We start from the raw sequence: 25,772 nt of genomic DNA, 5'->3' as shown, positions 1-25,772 counted from the left end.
ATGAAACCCATTTATATTTTTAAAAAGGACTTCAGAATTCTAGATCTAAAACCAAGAACTTAAGGCCATTTTCTGGCTTTGTTTCAGTTGTTACTGTTTGTCCAGGTTTTGTTTTATATTGGTGGTACTGAGGATTTGAATGCTTGGCTTTCAGCTTGCTAGGCAGGTGCCTTCCCCCTTAATCCACATCCTCCAGCCCTTTTATTTTGGTTATTTCTGAGGTAGGGTCACACTTTTATCCCTGAATTAGGCTTCTCTGTAGCTGTGGTTGCCAAGTGTGAACCATTGCACCCAGCTCTTTGTTGGTTGAGATGTAGTGTCTCATTTTTTGCTGGACTGGCCTTGGTGTGTGTGTGTGTGTGTGTGTGTGTGTGTGTGTGTGTGTGTGTGTGTGTGTGTGTGTGTGTGTGTGTGTGTGTGTGTGTGTGTGTGTGTGTGTGTGTGTGTGTGTGTGTGTGTGTGTGTGTGTGTGTGTGTGTGTGTGTGTGTGTGTGTGTGTGTGTGTGTGTGTGTGTGTGTGTCTGGCGCTTTAACTCAGGGCCTGAGCTTTTTTGATCAGGGCTAGAGTTCTCCCCTTGAGCCACAGCTTCACTTTCGGCTTTTTGGTTTTTAATTGGAGACAAGAGACTCATAGACTTTCCTGCTTGGGCTGGCTTTGAACTTCGATCCTCAGATCTCAGCCTCCTGACTAGGATTACAGGTATGAGCCACCAGCACCTTGCTTGATATTCACTGTAAAAGAAACCAGCTTTATCTATGGCAAATTTTACTGATAGGTTTTGTGTTCATATTCTATTATATAGGTGATCAAGAATAGTTAAGGGGATTATTTTATCATTGTAGTTTAAGATGCATGGACCTTTTTATTTATAACTGGAAGTGATTTTTCTTCTTGATTAGGTGTCTGTCCCTAAAGAACTGGTGGCACTTATGAGTGCTATTCGAGATGGAGATGCACCTGACCCAGAAGATCCAAGCAGGAAAATATACAAATTTAATCAAAAAGTAAGGTCATAGTGTCCAGATTTTGTTTCAGTTGATGGCAAGCTACAAATAGCTGTACCCATCCAGACAGCACACTAGCTCTTGGTATTTCAGGGGTGTTTTGTTTTGTTTTGTTTTAAACAGCTCTTCTTTTTTGTTTTCTTTGTTTCATTTTCTTTGTGTTCCATTTACTGAGAGTACTGAAGAAAGAAAGTTGTTGAATAGGCAAAACAGAGAGTCCCCAGATTCCATTTCTCTCACTCTAGTCAGTAGCAGGGCAGGCTTCATATTCTTTTAGGTCATTTCTTCATTAGCCCTGTAGCCATGTGGACAAGTGAGTGATTTAGTGTTTATAACTTAGGGCAGAAAAGCATTGTTTTAAAATTCGTTTGTAGCCAGTAATTCGACTTGAATATTTGACCTTTAATGAACAGAATGCACATGTGTCCATATGTGGGTGAGTAAAACTTTGTCTTTGTTTTACTAATAATCTCATAATGGACAATTTTGCTCCCATCTTGACATCTCAGATTTCAAACGGTCATAAATTTGGCATCCACTTCTTGGTGATTTTAAATGTTAAGGAATTTAGCATTTGGAAAATGCTTCAAAAGTTGAGAAAACCTCCCATAAAGACAAAGCAACGTTGCTTTCTTACAGGATACTTTTGGAGAAATACGGAGTGTAGCTTTTAGGTTACAGTAATGCCTTTCCTGTGGCAGAAGCTTTCCTGCTGTGTAGAATGAGAGGCAATTAGAGGGTTGCAGATGTTTTGCATCATAGTTTTGAACTATTTGTCCTCTTTAAATTGAGACCCATTTGAGAAGTACAAAAGGGAAGTAATCAAAGGAAATTCAAAAGGAAATTTGTTTTTTTTTGTTTTTTGTTTTTTTGGGGGGGGGTCCAGTCGTGGGGCCTGAACTCTGGGCCTGGGCGCTGTTCCTCAGCTCTTCAGCTCACGGCTAGCGCTCTACCACTTGAGCCACAGCGCCACTTCTGGCTTCTTTCTTTTTGCTTATGTGGTGCTGAGGAATCGAACCCAGGACCTCAGGCACAAGGCAAGCGCTCTACCACTGAGCCACCTTCCCAGCCCCAAGGAAATTAGTTTTAATTGTAAATATGAGTCGTGTGACTCTGCACCGTTATGAGAAAATAATATATGTGGTATGTGTGTTTTTCTCTTTAGGTTCCAATACCCTGCTACCTGATTGCTTTAGTTGTTGGAGCTTTAGAAAGCAGGTAAACTTTTGAACAAATTTGGGGGTTGTGAAAAAAGTCAAACTGTAGGCTATATTGCACCTCTGATAGGATTGGTGGGTGAATCATTTCTCAAGATACCAAGCTGACAGCTCTAGAAAAATTCCAATATAATAATGAAACAAAGGCAGCAAATTAATTTTTAAATTAAAAACAATCTTTGCCAGTTGTCTGTTAGATTTCTTGAGTGTTACAGAATGAGCATGTTTGCTTTACTTTGAAGTCTTGATTCTAGAGTAAGCTTGAACAAGTGACTTCCTACAATCTCTATTTCTTCATCCTTGAAATTACAAATCCCCCTTTCAACACCATTAGGGTAGGTATGTAAAACAAATGGAAACAAATGTTAAGGCACTTGGGAGCCTATAAATAGTACAGAAATGTAAGATGTTTTTGTTAGAGTATTGCCACTAACTAGAGTGTTCTTATTTGTAAACAACCAGAAATCAAGAATGTTTACATTCTTTAATTACTAGAAATGTGGACATGGTAGTGAAATCAGGCAAATCTAGAGGCAGGTTCCAGCTACAATAATCTCTAGCAACATCTTTAGGTAATGCACTCCCTATTTGGGTTTTACTTCCTTCACCTGGAAAACAAATAGTATGTTTTTCTGAGGATGAATGGACCTAGCACATGTAAAGCTCCTGGCCTATCGGAAGTACTCAATAAATAATGATTGACACAGCAGCTGACACCAAGAAGCTATTTTTCTGTTGTGTGCATTTATCTCACTGAATCCTCAACTCGGTGGAGTAGGTATGCTTATCTATTCCTATTTTATCAAGAAGAAACTGGTGTTCAGTGAGTTTTAGTAACATGCTCAATCATACAGATTGGAAATGCCTCAGGTAGGCCCAAGCCTAGGGCTTATTACTTTGACCCCGTGTGACTAGTCCTGTGCTGTTTAATGACCAGTTACACTAATTGGCTTCACATGGCTGCTGAGCTCTGGAAATGTAACCCACCTAAACTGAGATGTGCAAAATGCAAGGTGGATTTCTAAAGATTGAATGGAAATAGTATTTCATTAGTAATGTGTTAAAATAGCATTTTAGATCTATTGGTCAAGTGAATATTATTAAAAGTAATTTTTTTAATGTGGCTACAATTTCAGGTACAAAAACTTGCATTTATGTGTGGCTCTTATTAAATTTATATTGGATGGCACTGTTTTCCATTACTACTCATAATGTGATCTGCACACCAGTAGTTTGGGCCTAACCTGGGAGTTTGTTAGGAATGCCAAGTCTTGGGCCCTCTACCAAGTCTACTAAATCTAAATTTATATTTTAATGAGTTCTGCAGATACTTATATGCACATTAAATTTCAGAAGAATTATTCTGGAGACTACTGACTACCAAGGCAAAAATCTTGCTTAGGGTTGATACCACATAAAAATTTTAACATGAAATTTGGATGAAAAGCGTGTTTTTTTGTTTAACACAGACCTTGTGCTTGCTAGGCAAATGCTCTACCATTGAGCTATACCCCCAGGTCGAAGATGTTTTAGAGTTCTAGCATATGTAAGTGATATACTTACCATTCTTCAACTTTGTCCTTTTTACTATTTTTTTATTTTTATTTATTTAATTTTTTTTTTTTTTTTTTTTGGTTCCGTTTGTGAGGCCTGAACTCTGGGCCTGGGCGCTGTCCCTCAGCTCTTCAGCTCAAGCTAGCACTCTACCACTTGAGCCACAGTGCCACTTCCGGCTTTTTTCTTTTTGCTTATGTGGTGCTGAGGAATCGAACCCAGGGCCTCATGCATGCAAGGCAAGCATTCTACCACTGAGCCACCTTCCCAGCCCCAATTTTGCCCTTTTTAAAAATTACAAGTGGTTTTTCATTATAATTTACCATGATAACCACTTTTTTAAGTGTGCCAGTCAGTGGTCTTAAATATATCCACACTGTTGTGAAACAGATCTGCAGAACTGAAACTCCATACCCATTAAACAACTCCTCTTCCCCCCAGTATTTAGTAACCACTGTTCTACTTTCTGTTCCTATTAATTTGGCTATTTCGAAACTTCATAAGTAGAGGCATACAGTGTTTGTCTTTGGTGACTGGCTTATTTCATAATGCATAATGAATCCACAGGATTCATCTGTGTTGTAGCATGTAAAGGAATTTCCTTTGTTTTCTCTCTTTTGAGTGTTTTTTGCTTGTTTGTTTGTTTTACTGGTACAGGGTTTGAGCTCAGCGCTTCACATTTGATTGGCTGGCATCCTCCAGCCTAAGTTCTTTCTGGTTATTTTGGGATGGAGTCTTGGAGAGTTTTCTACACAGGCTGGCTTTGAATCTTGATCCACTGGATCTTAGCATCCTAAGAAGCTAGGATTACAACATGTGCCATGGTGCCTGAATTGTCTATGCTTCTTATATGCAAGTATCAAACATTTTAAGTGCATAGACAAATGTTTCTTTATTCCTCTTCTGGGATAATGAATCTATTTCAAGCTGTGACTTTCTGCAATTGTGAGTTTGAAAGGGGAACCCATAACCCTGGAGGTCTTACCAAACAAGGCCAGTAAGCTAACCTTTAGGAGCACTTGTTTTTTTCTTTTCTTTCTTTCTTCCTTTCTTTCTTTTTTTTTTTTTGTTGGTCATGGGGCTTGAACTCTGAGCCTGGGCACTGTCCCTCAGCTCTGCAGCTCAAGGCAAGCGCTCTACCACTTGAGCCACAGCACCACTTCCAAGGGAGCACTTGTCTTAATTTTCCTTTGACCCAGATATTGTGCCTTCCTAGTGAGCTGCATCTCCCCAGCTTTGCATCTCACACCATTGAACCCCGCGGGCACACGGTAAATCCAGTCCTACTTAGTACAAGTTTGGGTATAAGACATTTGTTAAGTCTGTCCTAGGAATTCATGAGTAGTTTGCCATGATTTGCTTTTTTATTAAACTTTTCAATTTTGCAGGCAAATAGGCCCAAGAACTTTGGTTTGGTCTGAAAAAGAGCAAGTGGAAAAGTCTGCTTATGAATTTTCTGAGGTTGGTCCTAGAGTTATCTTTTCTAACAGTGTTGGTAGACTGTAGATTTAAGATTTTGAGGGTAACAAGTGATGGTCGGAGTAATGGGGTGAAAAATCAAGTATACCTTATGTAAATTTGCAGTTCCTATCTTATTATCATTTTCATTTAAAATAAGCATCCTTTAAAAAATAAGTATATAAGTTAGGAGTCATTCTTGACTTACTTCACAGTAATATATGCTTTAAGAAATTATTGTGAAAAAGTATAAAGTAAATAAATATGTATATATATGCATTCATTTTTCAGACTGAATCTATGCTCAAAATCGCAGAAGATCTGGGCGGCCCATATGTATGGGGGCAGTATGACCTATTGGTCCTGCCGCCATCTTTCCCTTATGGTGGCATGGAGAATCCTTGCCTTACTTTTGTAACTCCTACTCTGCTGGTAAGTGTATACTTGGTTTTTTTGTTTTGTTTTGTTTTTCATTTGCAATAGAGGTATTCTCAAAAATAAGCCCCAGTAGAAAGAAATTTAGACGCTTAGTAATATTTATAAAGTACTTTCCCATGTTTATAGAACCTTTGTTTCTAATTTTATTACTAGTTGTGGAGACCAACATTTCATTTTTCAAGGAAAATGATCTGGCCATTTGGTGAAAAAGGATATTTTGCTGAGGGTGTTTTGGGGTGTTAAGAGTAGGGACACTGGGTAATAATAATCCATTGATGAATTATATATTCACACAAAGCAACTACATTTTTCAATTGATATATAGGTACCAAACTCAGTGCACCATGTATGAGAAAGGATGAGGCCAATGTGTATTGCTGTATTTTATATGCTTTGCAAGCTACCTTGAATCCCTACCAGAATCAATCAAGTAAAATGGATTAGCAACTAAGTAAATAAAGTAAAATGTACCACAGGACATATTGAATTCTACCAACTTTGCTATATTGTGGGTAATAAGGAGAGAAAGTAATAGGTGTAGATATACAAAATGGAATTAGGGGAAAATGTTTTTTGAAGTTAGAGACAAGAGTATTGGCCCTCCGAGTATTAGGAAAACTTCCTAGGATTAGGGAAAAAGAATAATGTTGGTCAGGTACAGTGGCACATTCCTGTAATCCCAGCTCTACAAGAAGCATAGGTAGAAGGATTGCAATCCAAGGCCAGCCCTAGGGGAAGAAAGTGGAAGACCCTGTCTAAGAAATAATCTGAAAAAGCAAACAAAGTAGGTGAATAACTCAAGTTGTGGAGCACTTGGCTAGCAAGTGTAAAGCCTTGAACTTAAAACAGTGTCAAAAATAAATAAGTAAGGGGAGGTTGGGAGGGAAGTGATGGTAGGGGAAACAAAGGAGGAGGTAACAATGTTCACTACCAAAGGTACTCGTTACCCTATTCATGTAACTGTAACCCCTCCGTACAACATTTTTACAATAAATAAACTTTTTCATACTTGTATTTTTTGTTTTGTTTTGCTTTGTTTTCTTAATATCTGTCTCTTTTGAGCTTTGTGAAGTGCCATAGTTGAAACCCAATGGGCCACCAATGCTACTATATTTAATAGGGAGGGAGGTAGTCTTTCATCTGTAGTCTGTCATTTATCTGCTGACATACTAAGGGTTTTCTTTCTCTCTTTCTCTTTTTTTATAGGCAGGTGACAAGTCACTCTCAAATGTAAGTTAAAATTTCTTAACAGTTTACCCACAAGAAGTTTTTGTTGTTGTTGTTGTTTTTTGGGGGGGGTCCGGTTGTGGGGCCTGAACTCTGGGCTTGGGTGCTGTCCCTCAGCTCCTCAGCTCAAGGCTCTACCACTTGAGCCACAGCACCACTTCCGGCTTTTTTCGTTTTGCTTATGTGGTGCTGAGGAATTGAACCCAGGGCATCATGCATGCAAGGCAAGCACTCTACCACTGAGCCATCTTCCCAGCCCCAATCCCCAAGAAGTTTTAAGTAAACAATTTTACAATACCCATCGTATTGTTGTATTGAAGATATGCTTCTAAATGATAACTTGGAAGCCAGGTGCCAATGGCTCATCCCTGTAATCCTAGCTACTCAGGAGGCTGAGATATGAGGATCAGAATTAAAAACCAGCATAGTGGGAAAGTCCATGAGATTTTTTACCTCCAATTAACCACTAAAAAGTCAGAAGTAGAGCTCTGTGGCTCAAGTGGTAGAATGCCAGCCTTGAGTGAAAAGCTAAAGTACAGCACCCAAGTCTTGAGTTCAAACTCCAGTATCATCATAAACAAACAAAAAAGATAACTTGGCGCTTCTCCTTATAAGATATCATTTATGCGAACAACTTAACAGACATAAGAAATTTTGTGGTTTGATTTTATCATATGTTTATAATGTATTTTGAAAGGAGTAATCTACCTATTTAATCAAATATTTTCTGATGTTTTTGTTTGTATGCCATAATTCTTTGGTCTTTGATTAAATTATTTTTTCCCCCAATCTAAGTATGTTTCTTTTTTTTTAAATTCAAGAGCTATCAAGTGTTTAAGTAACACCTTTTAGGTTGAGGTAATAAATTTTACCCATCTTTCCTTTAGGTTATTGCACATGAAATATCTCATAGTTGGACAGGAAATCTAGTGACCAACAAAACTTGGGACCACTTTTGGTATGATTAAAAAAAAATTATTTGCGTGTTAGTTGTTATGATTGATCTCTTTCCCTGCCTCCCACCACTAATTGTTTTTGGTGTGAATATTGTTTTTCTTTGTTATAGTCATCTGAGTAGACAGCTTGTTTCTGCTTGCTTGTTTTTTAAATTCTGTGTTAGATTCAGTCTAGGTGTTGGTTTATGCTTCTTATAGTTCCTGACATAGTCGCATTCTATTTTATTTAATTAATTAATTAATTAATTTATTCTCAGGTAAGGGGTAGGTTTATTCAGTAGACCTGTTGGGACCAGGCCAGGTTGGCACTCCACGTGGCTGGGAAAGGCCTGGGAAAGGGAGAGAGCTGGGAAAGAGAGAAAAGAGCTAGAAACGAGCTAGAAAAGAGAAGAGAGAGCTGGGAAAGAGAGATGGGAAAGAGAGAGCTAGGAAAGAGAAGAGAGCTGGGAAAGAGAAGAGAAGGAAAGAGCTGAGAAAGAGCTAGAAAAGAGCGAAGAGAGAGTGTCTGGGCCTGGGCTAGGCCTTATCTAGGGTATGGGCGGAGAAAGGTGCGGCCACATCAAATTCAGATGTGACCTCAGCGGATGCAGATGTGACCTCTTCCAGGTGTCTCAGTTGCCTAGGTAACACAGGTACTGGGAGAAGGTGCTGTGAGGAGGGTGGAGTCTGCTCGCCATCCAGGAGAGGACCTTATATCCAGCCTTTTAATAATCATGAAATAGGGCGCGGATTCTCTCTGGCTACTTCCTGCTGACAAGGGGCGTCGACAATAGGGGTAAAAGGCTGGAATTTGGTCCCTTCCCAGAGAAGGCAGTGAGCAGCAGCTGTCCCTTGGTGGCGTTGAGTCCTTAGATGAAGTCTGGAGAAAGTCTCATGAACATTGAGGGGCTGGAAAAAAAAAATACTAGAGAGCAAATAAGTGGCAAGAGGAAGGACTGGGGGCTGAAATTGTTGGTAGAAATATCCCTAGCTACCTATGACATCTGGCAACTAGGTAGAGAAGTCAGGTGACAAAGGCAAGAATATAAATTCCTGTTCAGTTAGTAGGTAGACAGGTATAGACATTGGATGGGCAGGCTTCTTGCTTCTACTGACCTCCCGGGTCTGGTTAATTTTGAAAGGGCAGGCACAAAGTAGCTGATGTGACATCATCTCCTCTTACTCCTCTCCATGTTCCCTTGTTCCCCAGACTGGCTGAGTCTAGGTGCTCGTTGCTGGGATGGCTTGTCCCAGTTGGTATTCAAGGTTTGAACTCAAGGCCTGGGCACTGTACCTGAGCACTTCTGCTCAAGGCCAGCACTGAACTACTTTGAGTTACAGTACCACTTGCAGTGTTTGCTGGTTCGAGAAAAGAGTCTTGAACCATGCTTCTAGCCTGGCTCTTTGCAGGTTAGTTGGGAGATGGAGTCTTAGGGATTTTTTAACCTGGGCTGGCTTTGAACTACAATCTTTGACACAAAAGCCCTTTATTATTTCCAATTAAAGCAACAAGGAGATCAAGTAGAATAAGTAGAGTTTACCTGGTTCTTATCAAGAATTGACCAACAAATATTCTGGAATGACAAAACTTCTTAGATGTGAGAATCTTAGCACAGATATGCCCAATATTTTAGAGTCACGTAGTTAGTACCAGAATACATAACACAAAACAAAAAAGGCAAAACTCAAAACCTAAAATTTTGACAACAATGTGTAGACATCTTTGCTAACAAAGCACATCAGATGGTTGGGCCTCACTTACCAGGGCCTGTGAAAAGAGCAACTTGTTAGCAAGGCACCTTAGAATAGATGGATGGAGTAGTAAACTTAGTGGAAGTTTAAGCGTCAGATGGGGCCAAACCCTTAACTCACCATGTGGCTAAGATGGCGAATTCAAGATGGTGAATTTCTGAAAAAATGCAAAGAAACCCTGAACAAATAGATCAAGCCTACATTGGCTAGCCTTTGAGAGGGAACCTAGAGGGGGGGGGGGGTCCCCAGGACCCAGACTGCGTCACACTCTTCAAGGCACAAGCCAAAAAGTTGTAGAAAAAAGGATAGAAAGTTGGACATGAATGGCGGAGAGAGAGCAAAGAGAGCCTGAAATTAAACACACTTCTGTGTGTTACCATTGCAGTAGCAAAAACTGTGTACTTCTGAGAATGGCATAAAATTGGGCACTCTGGCTTTCCAGGGAAGGCAGGAGGCATTTCAAAAGGGTTTCACGGCTCAGGCGTGATTCGCAGCACCCCATTAAATGAGTAGAAGAGTCAGTCTGGTGAGTGAAGGAGAGCTGACCAGGCAGAAGCGGCGTCCCAACTTCCCCCAGAGCCCTCTAGAGAGAAACGGCCAAGCCCCCAAAGCCAAGCATCCTTGGCTTCAGAGGTGACCGGCCTTTCAGCTAAAGGCTGTAGGAGCTCTCTGGCGTGGCGCCACGTCTGGACAGAGACTGAGCAACAGAGAGCCGTAGAGAGTAGTTGCACTCACCAGAGTAGAGAAGTGGTGTGGACATGGATGTGAAGGCAGCAATGGTATCAATGCGCTGTGTCCGCAGCAAGACAGACAGGTTCGCAAAAGGCTGTCAGAACTGTGGGTATTCCTCAGAGCAAAAAGGGAAGAACAAACAGAAAGAGGAAAAAAAAACAGAGAGGAATCCCAGCTATCCTGACTTTAAGCCCTTTATCCGAGTCACGGCACCATTTATGTTAGGTTTTTTAAAAAAAGGTAGCCGAGTAAGACCAGCAGCACGCACGTGGTATTCAGGTAAGGGGTAGGTTTATTCAGTAGACCTGCTGGGACCAGGCAAGGTTGGCACTCCACGCGGCTGGGAAAGGCCTGGGAAAGAGAGAGAGCTGGGAAAGAGAGGAAAGAGCTAGAAACGAGCTAGAAAAGAGAAGAGAGAGCTGGGAAAGAGGTGGGAAAGAGAGAGCTAGGAAAGAAAAGAGAGCTGGGAAAGAGAAGAGAAGGAAAGAGCTGAGAAAGAGCTAGAAAAGAGCATAGAGAGCTCATTCTATTTTACTGAGATGGAGTCTTCCTATGTAGTTCCGGCTGGACTCTCAAACTTTGGAAACGCTCTTGCCTCAGCCTCCCAAGATGACACATGTGAACCACCATGCCTGGCTTCATGGTCACATTTAATACATGGACATCTAAAACTGGAACTATATTTACTTGTCTCTACTGCCATCTGCTGGGCTGGATTTCCTACTGCTTAGTTGTTTGTTTGAAAGTCACTTAGGCAGGGGACTGAGACTGCTGTAGTCATGCCTTACAATTGCTGCCCCCCACAGGAAAGCCTATATAACATACGTATATTACATATGTAATACATATTCTTATTTAATATGCATTATATGTTACATATGTAATATATATATATAATATTTTTAATGCCTTGCCTCTCAGCTGTGAAGTGCTTCTTATTTCTTTCAGGTTAAATGAAGGACATACTGTGTATTTGGAGCGCCACATTTGTGGACGACTCTTTGGTGAGAAGTTCAGACATTTCCATGCTCTGGGAGGATGGGGAGAGCTACAGAATTCGGTAAAATACATTAGGATTTTCTCTCTTTATTTCTTTGTTCATTTGTTTGAAGCAAGGTCTTGCTTTGTAGCCCAGGTTGGCTTTGGACTCTCGGTCTCCCTGTTTCAGCATCTCAAATTCCATAAACTGGAATTTCTTTGTTGTTGTTGGTCATGAGGCTTGAACTCGGAGCCTGAGTGCTTTTCCTGAGCTCTTTTGTTCAAGGCTAGCACTCTACCATTTTGAGCCACAGTGCCACTTCCAGTTTTCGGGTGTTTAGTTGGAGATATAAGAGTCTCATACGCTTTTCTGCCTGGGCTGGCTTCTAACTGCAATCCTCAGATCACAACCTCCTGAGTAGCTAAGATTACAGGAATGAGCCACCAGCCTCTGGCTGTAAATTGGGCTCATTCCTGTAATTCTGCTACTCAGAAGCCTAAGATCTAAGGATTGTGGTTCAAAGCCAGCCTGGGCAGGAAAGTCCATGAGACTCTTATCTCCATTTAACTACCCACAAAGCTGGAAGGGAAGATGTGACTCAGGTGGTAGAATACCAGTCTTGAGTGAAAAAGCTAATGGATGGTACACACACACACACACACACACACACACACACACACACACACACACACACACACACACGCTCATCCAAAGTTGTATGGTTGTTATAAAATTTAGATCATAAAGTATCTTCACTAACAAGCAATGAGGAAATCACTTTTAGAGGTATAGGTGAGTTAGCAGATGATATGTAGTACTCTTTGGCACCTGTCACTCAAGACCTGGTCCAGATTGGGACAGTGAGAATTAGCCAGGTCTTTGCTATTAATACATGTGGTTATTTGGTTGAATTTTATTTAGTATACATAGCAATTTTCAAAGGCTCTCCTGACAACAACTGAAATTGCTGAACAAGTTTTGAATCATTTTTCTAATGATGCAGTTGATCAGTTCTCATGATTCCTTGATAAGAATAAAGCCTAATTATTGGGTGAGAGTTAGCCATTCTGGATTCTTCCAAAGTCATGCCCCTGACTGAAGTAATACTTCTTACTAGATTCCTGGCATGGTGGTACCCATCTTCATTTGTGAGCATATATCTTACTTTGTGTCTTGTAGATAAAAACATTTGGGGAGACACATCCTTTCACCAAACTTGTGGTTGATCTGAAGGATGTGGATCCTGATGTAGCCTATTCTTCAGTTCCCTATGAGAAGGGCTTTGCTTTGCTTTTTTACCTCGAACAACTCCTTGGAGGCCCAGGTAAGTACTTTGCATTTTCTAATTTTGTTTTCTTTTTGAGGGTAATAGGAAGAATAGAGATGAATTCTAAATTGTTGCTTTGCTCATTTTATCCTTCTAATTCATTCTGCCAGAGAAATCTCTTGTTTGCTAATTTTACTTCTGCTCTTAAAATAATTCTTGAGAGGTATAATGCTGTTTGACTTTGTGAAAAGAAAAATCTCATTAGTGTTTTAATAATCAGGAAATAATACATACTCATTGAAACCATTTCGAGGTTTTAGCAGTTCACAAGAGTAATATATGAGAGGCTGTCAGTCCCTGGTCAATTCCCCAGGGCTAACAAGTATTGTTACGTATGTTTTCTAAGTGGAGATGAACACAAGTGTATGTCTAGTCATCTGCTCTTATCCGCTTTCCTCAATTTGAGTTCCAGCTGTCAGCACACAGAATAACTGGTACAGGTTTCTTTTCCCTTTCTTAAAATTTCACAGGTAGAAGATTCACTCTCACTGAAGATCTTAACAATCTCAGCCTACAGTTTTTTTTTCTTCCTTTGTTAAGTCAAGTACTTCCATCCTTTCATTTACGGCTCCTCTTTGGCATATCTGAATTACCAGCCTCATTTTGCTTCTGTTTTGGGGCCATGAATATGTAAAGCAAGAATTACTTGAACAGAAACACTGTGATAATACCACAGTTGATTTGATAAGCAGTATGGCTACTGAGAAATACTCTCAGAATGCTGAGGCAGAGAAATATCACATTCTCAAAACTTTTACTATAGTGTAATGGTTGCTCTATGTTGTTTTTTAGGTGTTAGTCCTTGCCATTGCTAATTTCATGACTTAAATTTTATCATAAGTATTATATGTAGATAAATATGTAGTCCACTTAGAGTTCAGTGCAGTCTGGTTTCGGCATCCTTTAAGAGTCTTGGAATCTCCCTCGCACGCTTAAGAGGATACTATTACAGTATAATATATTTGTTCTGCATCCGGTTTTGTTTGTTGTTGTTTGTGTTTTCACTGAATATTCACATTTCTAGGTCAGTACACATAAATCCAGTCCACACCTTATTTTATTTTATTTTTTTTAACAATTACAAGCTTCAGAAAGAAACCACAATAGTTTCACTTTAGTATCTTTTGTTTCTTTTCAGTACTGGGGTTTGAACTCAGAGCCTCATGCTCTGGTGGGCTTTCTTGTTCATAACTAGTGCACTACCTCCAGCCATACCTCCAGTCTGAAGTGTGTGTCATACTTTTTAATGCCTTCATACCATCTCACTTTATGTCGTCATGACTTTCTCTTACTTATGGCATGGAAGTGCTCTCGTTTGTTGACTTTGAAGGCCTTCCTTCCCTTGGATCCATTCTGCCTGTCTGATCTCATTTTCTTCCTTTCTAGTTCTATGAGGTAATGTCTTGTCGAATTTACATTGTGTGTTCTTCTTCTGTATCTTCATTGTGTCATCTCCTCACCTGTAAATAGGATTTCTCATCTCTCTTCCTCCAAATTACATACACTCTTTAAAGTTCAGCTTTAGTCTATCTTCCTTTCTTGAACATTCTTCCAAAGCCCTCATCATTGGTTTCCTTGTTCTTTGGATTGTTCTTTATTCTCTATAGCTAATAGTCCGATATGAACCACAACTAAAGGTCAAATAATTACCTTTCTGTGAATTGATTTCTTTTTCTTCTTTCTTTTAAAATTTTCTCTCGTAGAGGTTTTCCTAGGATTCTTAAAGGCTTATGTTGAGAAATTTTCCTACAAGAGCATAACCACTGATGACTGGAAGAATTTCCTATATTCCCACTTTAAAGATAAGGTTGGATTTTAAACATTTTCTTATTTGTAATGCTCAAAATATCTTTATTTATTGGCTGTTAGGCTAACTTGACTTAATGGAAGTATTTATTCAGGATTTTTTGCTTTAGGTCTTAATTTTTCTATATTACCTAACAGAACACTAGTAATGAGTATAAATTTATTTTAGAAGAGACTTAGGTGTTGTGATATATATATATATAGAGAGAGAGAGAGAGAGATGTTAATTAGCTATGTTTACTCACTCCATGTTATATACATATAACAAAATATCACATTGTGCCCCATAAATTCAATAATAATGTTTGTCAGTTAAAAAATAATAATAAAAACAGAAAAGCTGAGCACTTGTGGCTCATATCTATACTCTAGCTACTTAGAAGGCTGAGATCTGGAGGATTATGGTTTAAAGCCAGCCTATCCAGAAAAGTGTAAGCCTTACTACTACCACAAAAGAAAAAAAAAGCATTAGAAATTACCTTGACTTAATAGAGTAGACAGAATTGTAGGCTTGAGGACTCTTACAAGTTTGCAAGATCATTCACCTTTTGGGTGTTGTTCCTGTTTTCAGGTCGATGTTCTTAACCAAGTTGATTGGAATGCCTGGCTCTATTCTCCTGGCCTGCCTCCTGTCAAACCCAAGTAAGTACTTACTGGCCACTCATTCACTCTCTCATTCCTAAATCCTAACCTTCAAAATATCTGGATGGATTTTATTCCTTCCTTAAGCTGTTACTAGATAGCCATGAGAGCAGCATTCTTAGATGTTCCTTTATAAACATACTTGTAATGAATTAGTTAATCTATTACAAGTAATTTTTAACTTTCTGCACTAGATGATATTGTCATGTCCAGGCTGCTGTACTTTTCATTTATAAGTGTTATATTAGTCATCCCAAAAGTGTTACGATTCCTGTCTTCAGAAGAGGCAAATTAGGGTTAGTTAGCTCAGGTGTCTTGCCCTAGGTTCAGAGAGCTGTTCCTGCCAGAAAATGAACACTCAGTGTGCTCAGGTCCTGTTCCCTTTGTCATCTGTTCGCTGAACATTGGGATCACCTTGTGGTGAGTGGTTGGCACCTCTGAAGGACGGCCTGGGTTTGTTCTCATGGCTATCCTTGGACTTGTGAGTTTTTAAATGAGGCCACAATATTGAAGTCAGGTAAAAGGTTTCCTATATCTATTTCTTCAGAAGCTCTTTATTTAAAAGACATTTTGAAATGCAAGTACATTCGATAGCTTTACCTATTGTACTTATATGAAAACATGTGCTTATTTATAGACTTTGATTTTTAATTTCTTTCATCTTTGCAGTTATGACATGACTCTGACAAATGCCTGTATTGCCTTAAGCCAAAGATGGATTACTGTGAGTAGTAATGTGCGATATTTGATTCCTTAGTGAATTAGGCCCATACGACTCCACTCATGGGGTGTCTTTATGTCATAAACAATTTTATCCGAAAAGGCTGTCTACAAGTTAAGTGTGTCCAATGTGATACTGTCTTCACCCTCAGTATATAAAATCAAGTTTTATGAGGAGGGGAAAAATAGATGCTGATGGCATTAATTCTGCCTTTTCTTGTTTTTGTTTTTGTTTTTTTTCAACTCTTAAATAAAAAGTAGGGATAAGCCAGGTTCCAGTGGCTCACACTGTAATCCTAGCTACTCAGGAGGCTGAGATCTGAAGACTGTGGTTCAAAGGCAGCCTGGGCGGGAACATCCATGAAACTCTTATCTCCAATTAACCACCAGAAAACCCAAAGTGGTACTGTGGCTCAAGTGATAGAGTGCTCACCTTGAGCTGAAGAGCTCAGGGACAGTGCCCAGGCCCAGAGTTCAAGCTCCATGACCAATAAGAAAGAAAAAAAAAGTAGAGAAAATATTTTCTTTCTACCTGTTTTCTTTTCCTCATTACTTGTACAATATAATATTTGTATATGTACAATATGCAATCAAATATAGCAGTGATTTGGTGTTTATTAAAACCAAACCAGATGAATCTAAATCTTGGGTGAGTGCTAATGACAGCTATTAAGGATAGAAAGCCCTAGGACTTGCTTATTGCTAGCTTTGTTCATTTCTACAAGACTTCCTTAAAGGAAGCAGACTGAAGATATATACCCTGGATAATTCTTTTTGTTGTTGTCAGTTATGGGGCTCAAACTCTGGCCTGGGCACTGGCACTGTCCCTGAGTCCTTTTTGCTCAAGGCTAGCACTCTACCACTTTATGTCACAGCTCCACTTCTGGTTTTCTGGTGGTTAATTGAAGACAAGAGTCTCATGGACTTTTCCTGCATGGGCTGGCTTTGAACCTTGATCCTCAGATCTCAGCCTCCCAAGTAGCTAGGATTATATGTATGAGCCACCAGTACCCAGCTCTGAGTGATTCTTTAATGGAAAGTGAGAACAAAAATCGCAATAATTTTACTTCAATTATTACAGCAAATTTTGATGCTGCTCTTTGAAATATGCAATATTTCTTGGCATAGTTCTGCATACAAAATGATCTGCCTCCCACAATGAATAGCACAGAAATGGCCTAACCTTTGGATTGTCTATAGTGTAATTAAGAAAGCAGACATAATAAGTAGCCTTAATAGGAGCAGTAGGTAATGAGAAGCATGAGAATGATGCAAATGAAGTAGAAAGAGGTCAGCTGCCTCATACCCACCCTATGAAGAATTGGGATTTAATTGTGTGCTCTTCTAACTAACTTAGACTTAATTATTCCTATCCATGAACAGAAACCTGGTAACCTAGTTTACCACAGATAATGCCTTGCTCTTCTACCTGCATCTTGAATGTTGTTTGTGTAGTTTACAAGTGTATCAAGGGGAAAAGTATGTGATTTGTCTATCAAAAATAGAGTCTTGGGGCTGGGAAGGTGGCTCAGTGGTAGAGTGCTTGCCTTGCATGCATGAGGCCCTGGGTTTGATTCCTCAGCACCACATAAGCAAAAAGAAAAAAGCCGGAAGTGGCGCTGTGGCTCAAGTGGTAGAGCACTAGCCTTGAGCTGAAGAGCTGAGGGACAGTGCCCAGGCCCAGAGTTCAGGCCCCACGACCAGACCCCCCCCCCCGCCCCCCCCAAAAAAAAAAGATGAAAAGATACATACAATAAATGACATTAAAAAAAAAGAAGAAATAGAGTCTTTTAACAACATGAATCTGTTATAACCCTCTGTTTAGTTTAAACAATATATTCCCCCTTGCCTGGTACTAGGTAAAGCTACCTTCTTTGGCTCAGATGTTCCTTTGGGCCCAGCAGCTAAAGTAGATGATTAGCTCAGTGTCAGAGGGAACATGCAATGTTGTGCATTCCTCTTCTTACATTAGTTCTCAATTAGTTTTCTTAAATAGTAACAAAATGCAGAAGAATATGTACATAGAAAACATATGGGATTGTCTCCCTCCTCTCGTTTAGTCTATTAAAAATGTGGCTTTATGTATTTTTTTAATTATCTCATAAAGTTAGCCATGCTTTTGTGTTTCTTTGCTTTGGGAATCACTATACTTTGAATGCTACAAATTATGTGAAAAAAGTAAAAGTGGCAGTTCCTTCATTTGTGCTATTAATCATCTTTTTCTTAGTAACATAGCTTTATTTTAGCAGTCAGCAGCTTTTTAGATAATAGTAATCTCAAATTACATAAACTACCTCATCCTTAAGTTTATTTTTTATTTATTTATTTATTTTGTTGGTCATGGAGGCTGAACTCTGGGCCTGGGTGATGTCCCTTAGCTCTTCAGCTGAAGGCTAGTGCTCTACCAATTAAGCCACAACACCATTTCTGACTTTTACTGCTTGAGTGGTGCTGAGGAATCGAACCCAGGGCCTCATGCATGCAAAGCAAGCACTCTACCACTGAACCACCTTCCCAGCCCAAGTTTATTTTATATAATGATGTTATTCATGCATGTATTTCTGTCATCTTCTTCATTTTTGCTTTTATGTCATATTAGCTATTAACTGGTACATGAACAGAAATAACTAGGTAATGTTTATTTCAGGCCAAAGAAGAAGATTTAAGTTCATTCAATGCTGCAGATCTGAAAGATCTCTCCTCTCATCAGTTAAACGAGTTTTTAGCGCAAATGCTCCAGAGAGTAAGTACTAGCTCAACCCAATGGAAATGAACTCTGGCACAATATCACAGTATGTGTCTGGTACCCAACTTTAGGAAAATCTTAGTGTAGGAACTCATGGAAAAAGTAATTTAGACAGTTCATTCTTTTAAAAATTTTTTAATCAGTACCTATTATATTTAGCATTATGTTGGATTATAAAGAATGAATTTTATTCTCAAAAAGCCCATAATCTACTAGGAAATAATATGTGAAATTTATCAATAAAGGGATTGTACTTTAGGTATCATTTGGAAAACTACTTAATAAAAGAACTTCCTCCCAACTGGAGTCCTTAGGGCGGGGATGGAAGAGTAAGGCTGCATTGCTGAGGCCGGATTGCTATTATCAGGAGTAAGTTGAGGAAGTGGTGGGCATGGAATGAGCCAGCCTTGAGTGCACAGCCAGGCTGTGTCGGAGAACAATGACGGGATCGCTAGAAAGACTGTGAGTCCCAGCCATGATTCACCTTGAATGCTATGCAAGAAGTTTAGATCTTTTTCTGGTTAGAAAGAAGGGAATCATCTGATGAATCTGTGGGTCATGGCTCATTCAAACTACAGGTGATGTGATGGCTTCAGTTGGGGGTGGGAGGAGGGTGGTGAGGGAGTGCACAGGAGAGGAAGGCAAGCCTAGGCCTGATGAGCAAGTTTGCACAGAGTGAAAGCATAGGGCTTTGTAGTTGACCGTGTTTGGGGCTGAACAGGAAAAAGTCCAGACAGATTTTAAGTTCAAATGCAGTAATAAGAGAATGCACAAGACAGCACGGGAGGGAAATAATGACTGGCTCTTTAAGTTTTACAGTAAAGGGAACACTCTTCAGCTTAAAGACCTCAAGGGGGGATAGAGAAGATTTTAAGCAGAATTTCCTTTGGAAATTCCTTTGGAATTAATGCCAAAATAAAGCATAGGATTTTGCGGCAATGGGGACCTCATTTTAGTAAGAAGGCATCAGTCTACAAGTTCCTAAATTTCTGGATTTAGGAAGAGAGAAGATCTAAAGGGATGACTGGGGCTTAGGTATGTCAACGCCTGGAGAAAGCCAGGTAACCAGTTGGCCTGCTATAGTGGACTTGGATGTGAATGAGTCCTCCCCAGAGCAGATACACTCAATAATGTTGAGTGTACACTAGCAGCTAGTGAGAGCAGAGATGGTTACACGCACGGAGTGAGAGTCCTGTAAGGTAAGGAGCCTGTGGCTGGAGAGGAGAGGTACCGTCTCCCTGGTGGAATCTCTGCAGACATCTCAAACTCTACCTGTCCAAACTGAACTCCTCTCCTTTCCTTCCTTCATCCATGCCTGTTCCTCCCTGTAGTGTGGGCTGACATGAACACAGGAGGATCATGAGCCCCCTCAAATGGTACACAGAAGTTTGTATTAATATTGTAAATGCAGTTTGCCCCCTGGAGAAAGTTCATATTATTCATCAGGCTTCAAAGGGTCCTATAAGAGATTTCAGAGGAAATGTACAATGATAAAGCCAGGGACAATCATTGATGACATTGAGGAACAGTGATTTAATCTGAAACTGGGATACATTTAAGCTATATAGAAGGTGTAGGCAGAACTTGAAATACTCTGCAAAGTGTCTGGAAGGTAGTATCGAAAACATGTGAGGAGAGCAATTCTCCTTTAATTCTTTTGTAGTACCTTAAAAGGTAATTACTGTTCCCAATAGAACATCTTTATCCAGAATACGTTTGCAAAAGACTTACTTTAGAATACATTTGTTTATTTTATCTTACATTTCTATATTATAAAATACATAGGATTTTAATTTGGCTAAGAATTTCTCTCCAGCTCCTTTCTTCCAAGGAATCCTGTTGAAATGATACATTATACTTCTTTATTTTGCTCTTAGGCACCTCTTCCATTGGGGCACATAAAGCGAATGCAAGAGGTGTACAACTTCAATGCCATTAACAATTCTGAAATACGATTCAGGTACATCATTTTAACTTGTCTCTGTGGAAGAAAGCAGAACGATAGCTTAAAAGGTGGAGAAAGGGAAAGCAGAGTGTGAGAAACCCTTGTCAAGTTTACTACGTTTACATAAATCATCGAAGTCTGTTTAGTGAATACTTGCATTGTCCGTAAGATGGTAATATTGATCTTTTGTTAGTTTGGGTTTAAGCTTTCTTGACTGAAAAAAAAAAAATTAGAATGAAGGATACAATTGTAAATAGGCCTTTTCACAACCAGACATATCGAATCTGAAATGAGAACAGTTAGAAACTTTTGCTTCTGTTATATCTTAATTTTTCTTACTTCAAATTGGTAGCTTAAGGTTTGAACCAAAGTTTAGTTTCTGAAATTGCATAAATTCATAAGGCCCATGAGCACCTCCATAATCCCAAACTTTTAAAACTTAATATGATCTTTTAGTATGATCTTTTTCAAGAACAAAACTCCTCTTCCTTCTCTTCTCCAGTTGTTAAACTGTATATGTCCACATTCAAAATTCTCATAGTAAAGTACAAAACCACCACAATGGATTTTTTCATCTTGATAGTGATACTCATTTCCTTTCTCTTGGTTTTCTTCCACACCTCCTAAAATTCTCCTTTCAGATGGTTACGACTCTGCATTCAATCGAAGTGGGAGGAAGCGATTCCTTTGGCTCTCAAAATGGCAACTGAACAAGGAAGAATGAAGTTCACACGACCCTTATTCAAGTAAGACAAATCTTCTTACTTATACAAAAAAAATGGGAAGATACCTCTTACACATATTTGCTGTTAAGGTACTTTACAATGGGACTGGGAGTATGGCTTAGTGGTACAGTGCTTGCCTAGCATGCATGAAGCCCTGGGTTCAATTCTTCCATGTATCACATAAACAGAAAAAAGCCAGGGTTGGGAAGGTGGCTCAGTGGTAGAGTGTTTGCCTTGCATGCATGAGGCCCTGGGTTCAATTCCTCAGCACCACATAAACAGAAAAAGCCGGAAGTGGCACTGTGGGCTCAAGCGGTCTAGTGCTCGCCTTGAGCTGAAGAGCTGAGGGACAGCGCCTAGGCCCAGAGTTCAGGTCCACGACTGGCAAAAAAAAAAAAAAAAGAAAAGAAAAGAAAAAAGCCAGAAGTGGTGCTGCAGTGCCTAAAATATCTGTGACACACTAGTTGAAGGGCTCATACAGAGATTGATACAGAGCACCTGATTGGCTGGGATATATGCTTTGTCTGATACTTAGCTATCTCCTATGCTGTTATTTTAAATTTGATCTCAAGTATTGACTTATGTTCTTGTTCTCCAATCCCTTCCATCTCTCTCTCCCCCTTTCTGTTTCTCTTTTCCTTCTTTCCTTCTTCTTTTCTTCTTTTCCTCCCATTGGCAGGGATCTTGCTGCCTTTGACAAATCCCACGATCAAGCTATTCGTACCTACCAAGAGCACAAAGCCAGTATGCATCCCGTGACTGCGATGCTGGTGGGGAGAGACTTAAATGTCGATTAAGAACCTATCTGTTGATGGCTTCAGAAACTTCATTGTTTTTTTATTTTTAAATAAAGTCATGAAGAAATATGAAACTTTGCCTTACATTATAATTAAAAGTATCTTTAGTTTTGGCTTTTTATGATATTTGTCTACCTTTTCAAATAGTGGTATATTCTTTGTTAAGTAAATTGTAGTAAACTTTAAAAATCTTGATCTGCATATCTAAAAACTTTTTTTTTTTGGAGATAGAGTCTAACTATGAGCCCACATTCCCTGCAAATTTGCAAATTTACCTTAGCCTTCTGAGTACTTGAATTACAGGCATATGCCATCAAGCCCAGTTTAAATGTTTCAATTAACTTAATTGTCTCTCAGTATGTTCACAAAGAATATAAACATATTATTTCCCTTATGTTTTATTGAAATTTATCCAGATCTGCTGCAAATCAAAATTTTAGTATGATTAGCATTTTGCTTTCAAAGTAACCTTCTAAATGAACACTTAGTTGGCTTTACTATCCACCTACTGAATGGGACGGACTCCCTTCCAAAGTACCTACACTATCGGGCACTGGTTGCTCACACCTGTAATCCTATTTACTTAGGAGGCTGAGATCTGAGTATTGCAGTTCAAAGCCAGACCAGGCAGGAAAGTCCATAAGACTTTTAATCTTCAATCAATCACCCAAAACCCAAAATTGCCCTGTGACTCAAAGTGGTAGAGCACTAGCCTTGAGTATAAAACCTCGGGGACAGCGCCCAGGCCCTGAGTTCAAGCCCTACAACATGCCCACACAAGCGGGAGCCTTCTGCTCTGCAGTCCTGGGTGGAGCCTGCTGATCGGCTGGATTTGCCCTGGTTTGTTCTTCATGGTTTAGATGGCCACACTGAACCTCAGTGCCTTTCATCAGTTCCTCAGCAAGTCTGCCTCATCGCCTCCTTTTCACACACAAGGAGCACATAGCATATAAAAACACCAAATAAAAGACAAGTACAACAAAGCACTCGGGTGCATGCAGTGTGATGCCCCAGGAAGCTTCGGCCCACAGTTTGGGAACCAGTGTAGCCCAAAACAACAAGAGAAGAGGAAGATTATTTAAAGAATATAAGGACTGGGGGAGGTGGGGATCTCAGAAGAAAGTGTGGACTTGACAGAAGTGGGCTACCGAGCCGCCAGCTCTTGTGTCCTCTGTGTCTCTAGTCCGTGTCCAGCCTGCACACCCTCCATCTCTACCTGGCAGTTCTCAGGTGAGACTCAGACCCAGATTGGTTACACCTTTGCCAAATGAACAAACAGGAGTTTTGTGGGAATTGAAGTCTGGGTGGGTGGTATCATTATCAATATAGTCATTCATATAGTTCCTGTTTTAGATAGATGTGAACAGCCAGAGATACGGTAGATATCAGAGGAACCAACTCCTCCCTATTCCTGGAATCCTGAGTCTTCTTGCTCCCTCTCTCCTTGCAGCTCTATTCTTTTGGACATTGTGTTGCAATGTGATTCTGTTTTTCAAGGCTCGGGTTTCATTTGCCTTCTTTCCCAAGATTACCAGGATAAGAGTTCAACAAACCCTGGTACATAGAAGGATGTCCTACGTGACTAGTGCAAATCCACATACCAAAATAATGTTATTTAAAGCTTCTGCCCTGTGAGCTTATAGGACAAACTAATGCCATTTAATAGGTGGTACTGAGTCATGTAGGAGGGCACTATTGAGAGTAGAGGGCGCTAGAGACCAACATCCTGTCTAGGTTTACCTAGGGCGGGTGCCGAAGAGTTTACTGTTCAGCTAATAAGCATACAGTGAGTATCTGACTGTCAGCTAAAGCTGAACGCATGATTACCAAACAAAGATAAGCAATTTGTAGATAATTCTAAAAGAAGGGTGAGGCTTACTAAAGCTGTCAACTGAAAGGTTTAGGGACTGCTGTTTGGAAAAGACACAAATTGAGATTTCAAGAACAAGAATTATCTAGCCAAGAAAAGGAAGTTGGGAACTATATGACCGAAAGAATCGTATTAGTAAATCTCCACAATGTCTAGGGCCTGCGTGTAGAGTCCTCAAATAGCATTAGGTGAGTTCGATCACTTAAATTCAACTTCACAGTTTAACAGGGCTCAGCTGAGGTTTGTCAGCTGGGTCATCTTGTGGTTTGAGGTCCCTTCCTGGCCTAGGGGGTAGTTGGACATTGTAGTCTTTTAAGTCTGTATCCATCGTGCTACACAGGAAGCATCATAAAGGCAGAGACTGTCTTAACTTCATCGCTGGCGCCTCAGATGGAGTTTGGCACATAACAGGTAATCATCCCATAGTGATTTGTTGAATGAATAGATGGAGGATGGCGGAGTGAAGGTAGTTCACATCTGAGGGCTTCAGTTTTCCAGAGATGTGGGAGATAGGCTTACCTCAAACTTGGATGGGGTGTATGCCGGGTGCCGGCAGCTCACGCCTGTACCTAGCTACTCAGGAGGCTGAGATCTGAGGATCATGGTTCAAAGCCAGCTCGAAAAGGAAAGTCCATGAGACTCTTATCTCCAATAAACCACTCAGAAAACCGGAAGTGGTACTGTGGCTCAAGTAGTAGAGCGCTAGCCTTGAGCTGAAGAGCTCAGGGACAGCACCCAGGCCAATAGTTCAAGCCCTACAATTGACCAAAAAAAAAAAAAATGGATGGGTGTGTATTGAGGAGAGGTGTGGAGACTCACTGAGGTCAAAGGGTGGAGACATGCATGGATCACTGGACTTTCTGCAGTAGACTTCTGTTCAAGGAAACAGAAATTGCAGCTTCTTATGAGGACCCAGGTTGTGTGTTTCCCTACACACGTAGGCATATGTCTAGGGTTGCAAATTTCAATTAGATTGCATGAAGTAGACAGAGCCTCTGGGTGTGGATGTGGGGTGACTGTCTGTCTCTATTTCTAATGAGGTCTGGTGTAATAGAGACTTTTCAGGATTTTCTATTGTAATAATCCAATTTCTAAAAACTAGCTTAATGCTAAAGTGCTTAGTGAAAAGAGTACATGCATTTCTTTGAGAACTTCTCCCATACTACGCAGAGTTCCTTCATGCTACGGGCAATGAATTGGGTTCAGGAAGCTATCTGTGGTGGAAAAGAATAATTGCATTAGGGATATCCAGGTACCATGATGAAAGAATATGCACAAACCAGAGGTGATAAAGTGTTAAAGTCCTGATGATATCGATCCCAAATACTTCCAGAGCATTTCCAACTTGCTGGGGAAGCCAAGGCTTCCCATATGTGAATTCATTTTGTCCTCCCTGAAGCGCTTTGCAATAGCTGTTATCATTAGCTCCGTTTTACCAATGAGGAAACTGAGGCCTAGAAAAGTCAACTAGGGGTGGGAAGGTAGCTCAGTGGTAGAGTGCTTGCCTTGCATGCATGAGGCCCTGGGTTTGATTCCTTAACACCACATAAGCAAAAAGAAAAATTCTGGAAGTGGCACTGTGGCTCAAGTGGTAGAGCACTAGCCTTGAGCTGAAGAGCTGAGGGACAGCGCCCAGGCCCAGAGTTCAGGCCCCACTACTACCCACCCCCCCAAAAAAAGTCAACTAATTTTCCCAAAGGTCAAACAGCTGGTAAATCATAGGACCAGTATCAGGGGCTGTCTACAAATTACTGAAGTGGTTGGCTATCCCATTCACCTTTGAATGCAGAAACAAGCGAATAACTCTTCTTACTCAAGAACAATAAAGAATGATCCTTTAAGCCCTGGTAGTTCATTGGTCCAGATGACCTTGAGTTGGGAAAAATGATCTCTGGCC

At 40.1% G+C, this 25,772-nt stretch overlaps 1 protein-coding gene across 2 annotated transcripts in view; it reads left to right on the top strand.

The window, feature by feature from the left end:
* Lta4h (leukotriene A4 hydrolase) overlaps positions 1-22,126 on the top strand; it is a 33,019-nt gene extending 10,893 nt beyond the window's left edge. Inside the window, exons 5-19 of one of the 2 annotated variants that reach the window (XM_042693185.1) lie at positions 901-1,005; positions 2,171-2,223; positions 5,165-5,237; positions 5,526-5,666; positions 6,879-6,902; positions 7,787-7,857; positions 11,267-11,378; positions 12,477-12,621; positions 14,328-14,431; positions 15,002-15,072; positions 15,742-15,796; positions 18,440-18,535; positions 20,416-20,498; positions 21,125-21,229; positions 21,888-22,126. In XM_042693185.1, coding sequence (XP_042549119.1) covers positions 901-1,005; positions 2,171-2,223; positions 5,165-5,237; positions 5,526-5,666; positions 6,879-6,902; positions 7,787-7,857; positions 11,267-11,378; positions 12,477-12,621; positions 14,328-14,431; positions 15,002-15,072; positions 15,742-15,796; positions 18,440-18,535; positions 20,416-20,498; positions 21,125-21,229; positions 21,888-22,005 — 1,356 coding nt within the window. In that variant the 3' untranslated portion in view covers positions 22,006-22,126. The remainder of the gene's footprint in view (positions 1-900; positions 1,006-2,170; positions 2,224-5,164; positions 5,238-5,525; positions 5,667-6,878; positions 6,903-7,786; positions 7,858-11,266; positions 11,379-12,476; positions 12,622-14,327; positions 14,432-15,001; positions 15,073-15,741; positions 15,797-18,439; positions 18,536-20,415; positions 20,499-21,124; positions 21,230-21,887) is intronic. The other variant, XM_042693186.1, reaches the window with a different exon arrangement.
* The last annotated feature ends 3,646 nt before the right edge of the window (positions 22,127-25,772 follow it).

The sequence above is a fragment of the Dipodomys spectabilis genome, unplaced genomic scaffold (genome assembly GCF_019054845.1).
Source record: "Dipodomys spectabilis isolate Male_0828 unplaced genomic scaffold, ASM1905484v1 ptg000163l, whole genome shotgun sequence".
NCBI lineage: Eukaryota > Metazoa > Chordata > Mammalia > Rodentia > Heteromyidae > Dipodomys > Dipodomys spectabilis.
Note: the sequence above shows the minus strand (reverse complement) of the source record. Positions and strands in the feature narration are given on the sequence as shown.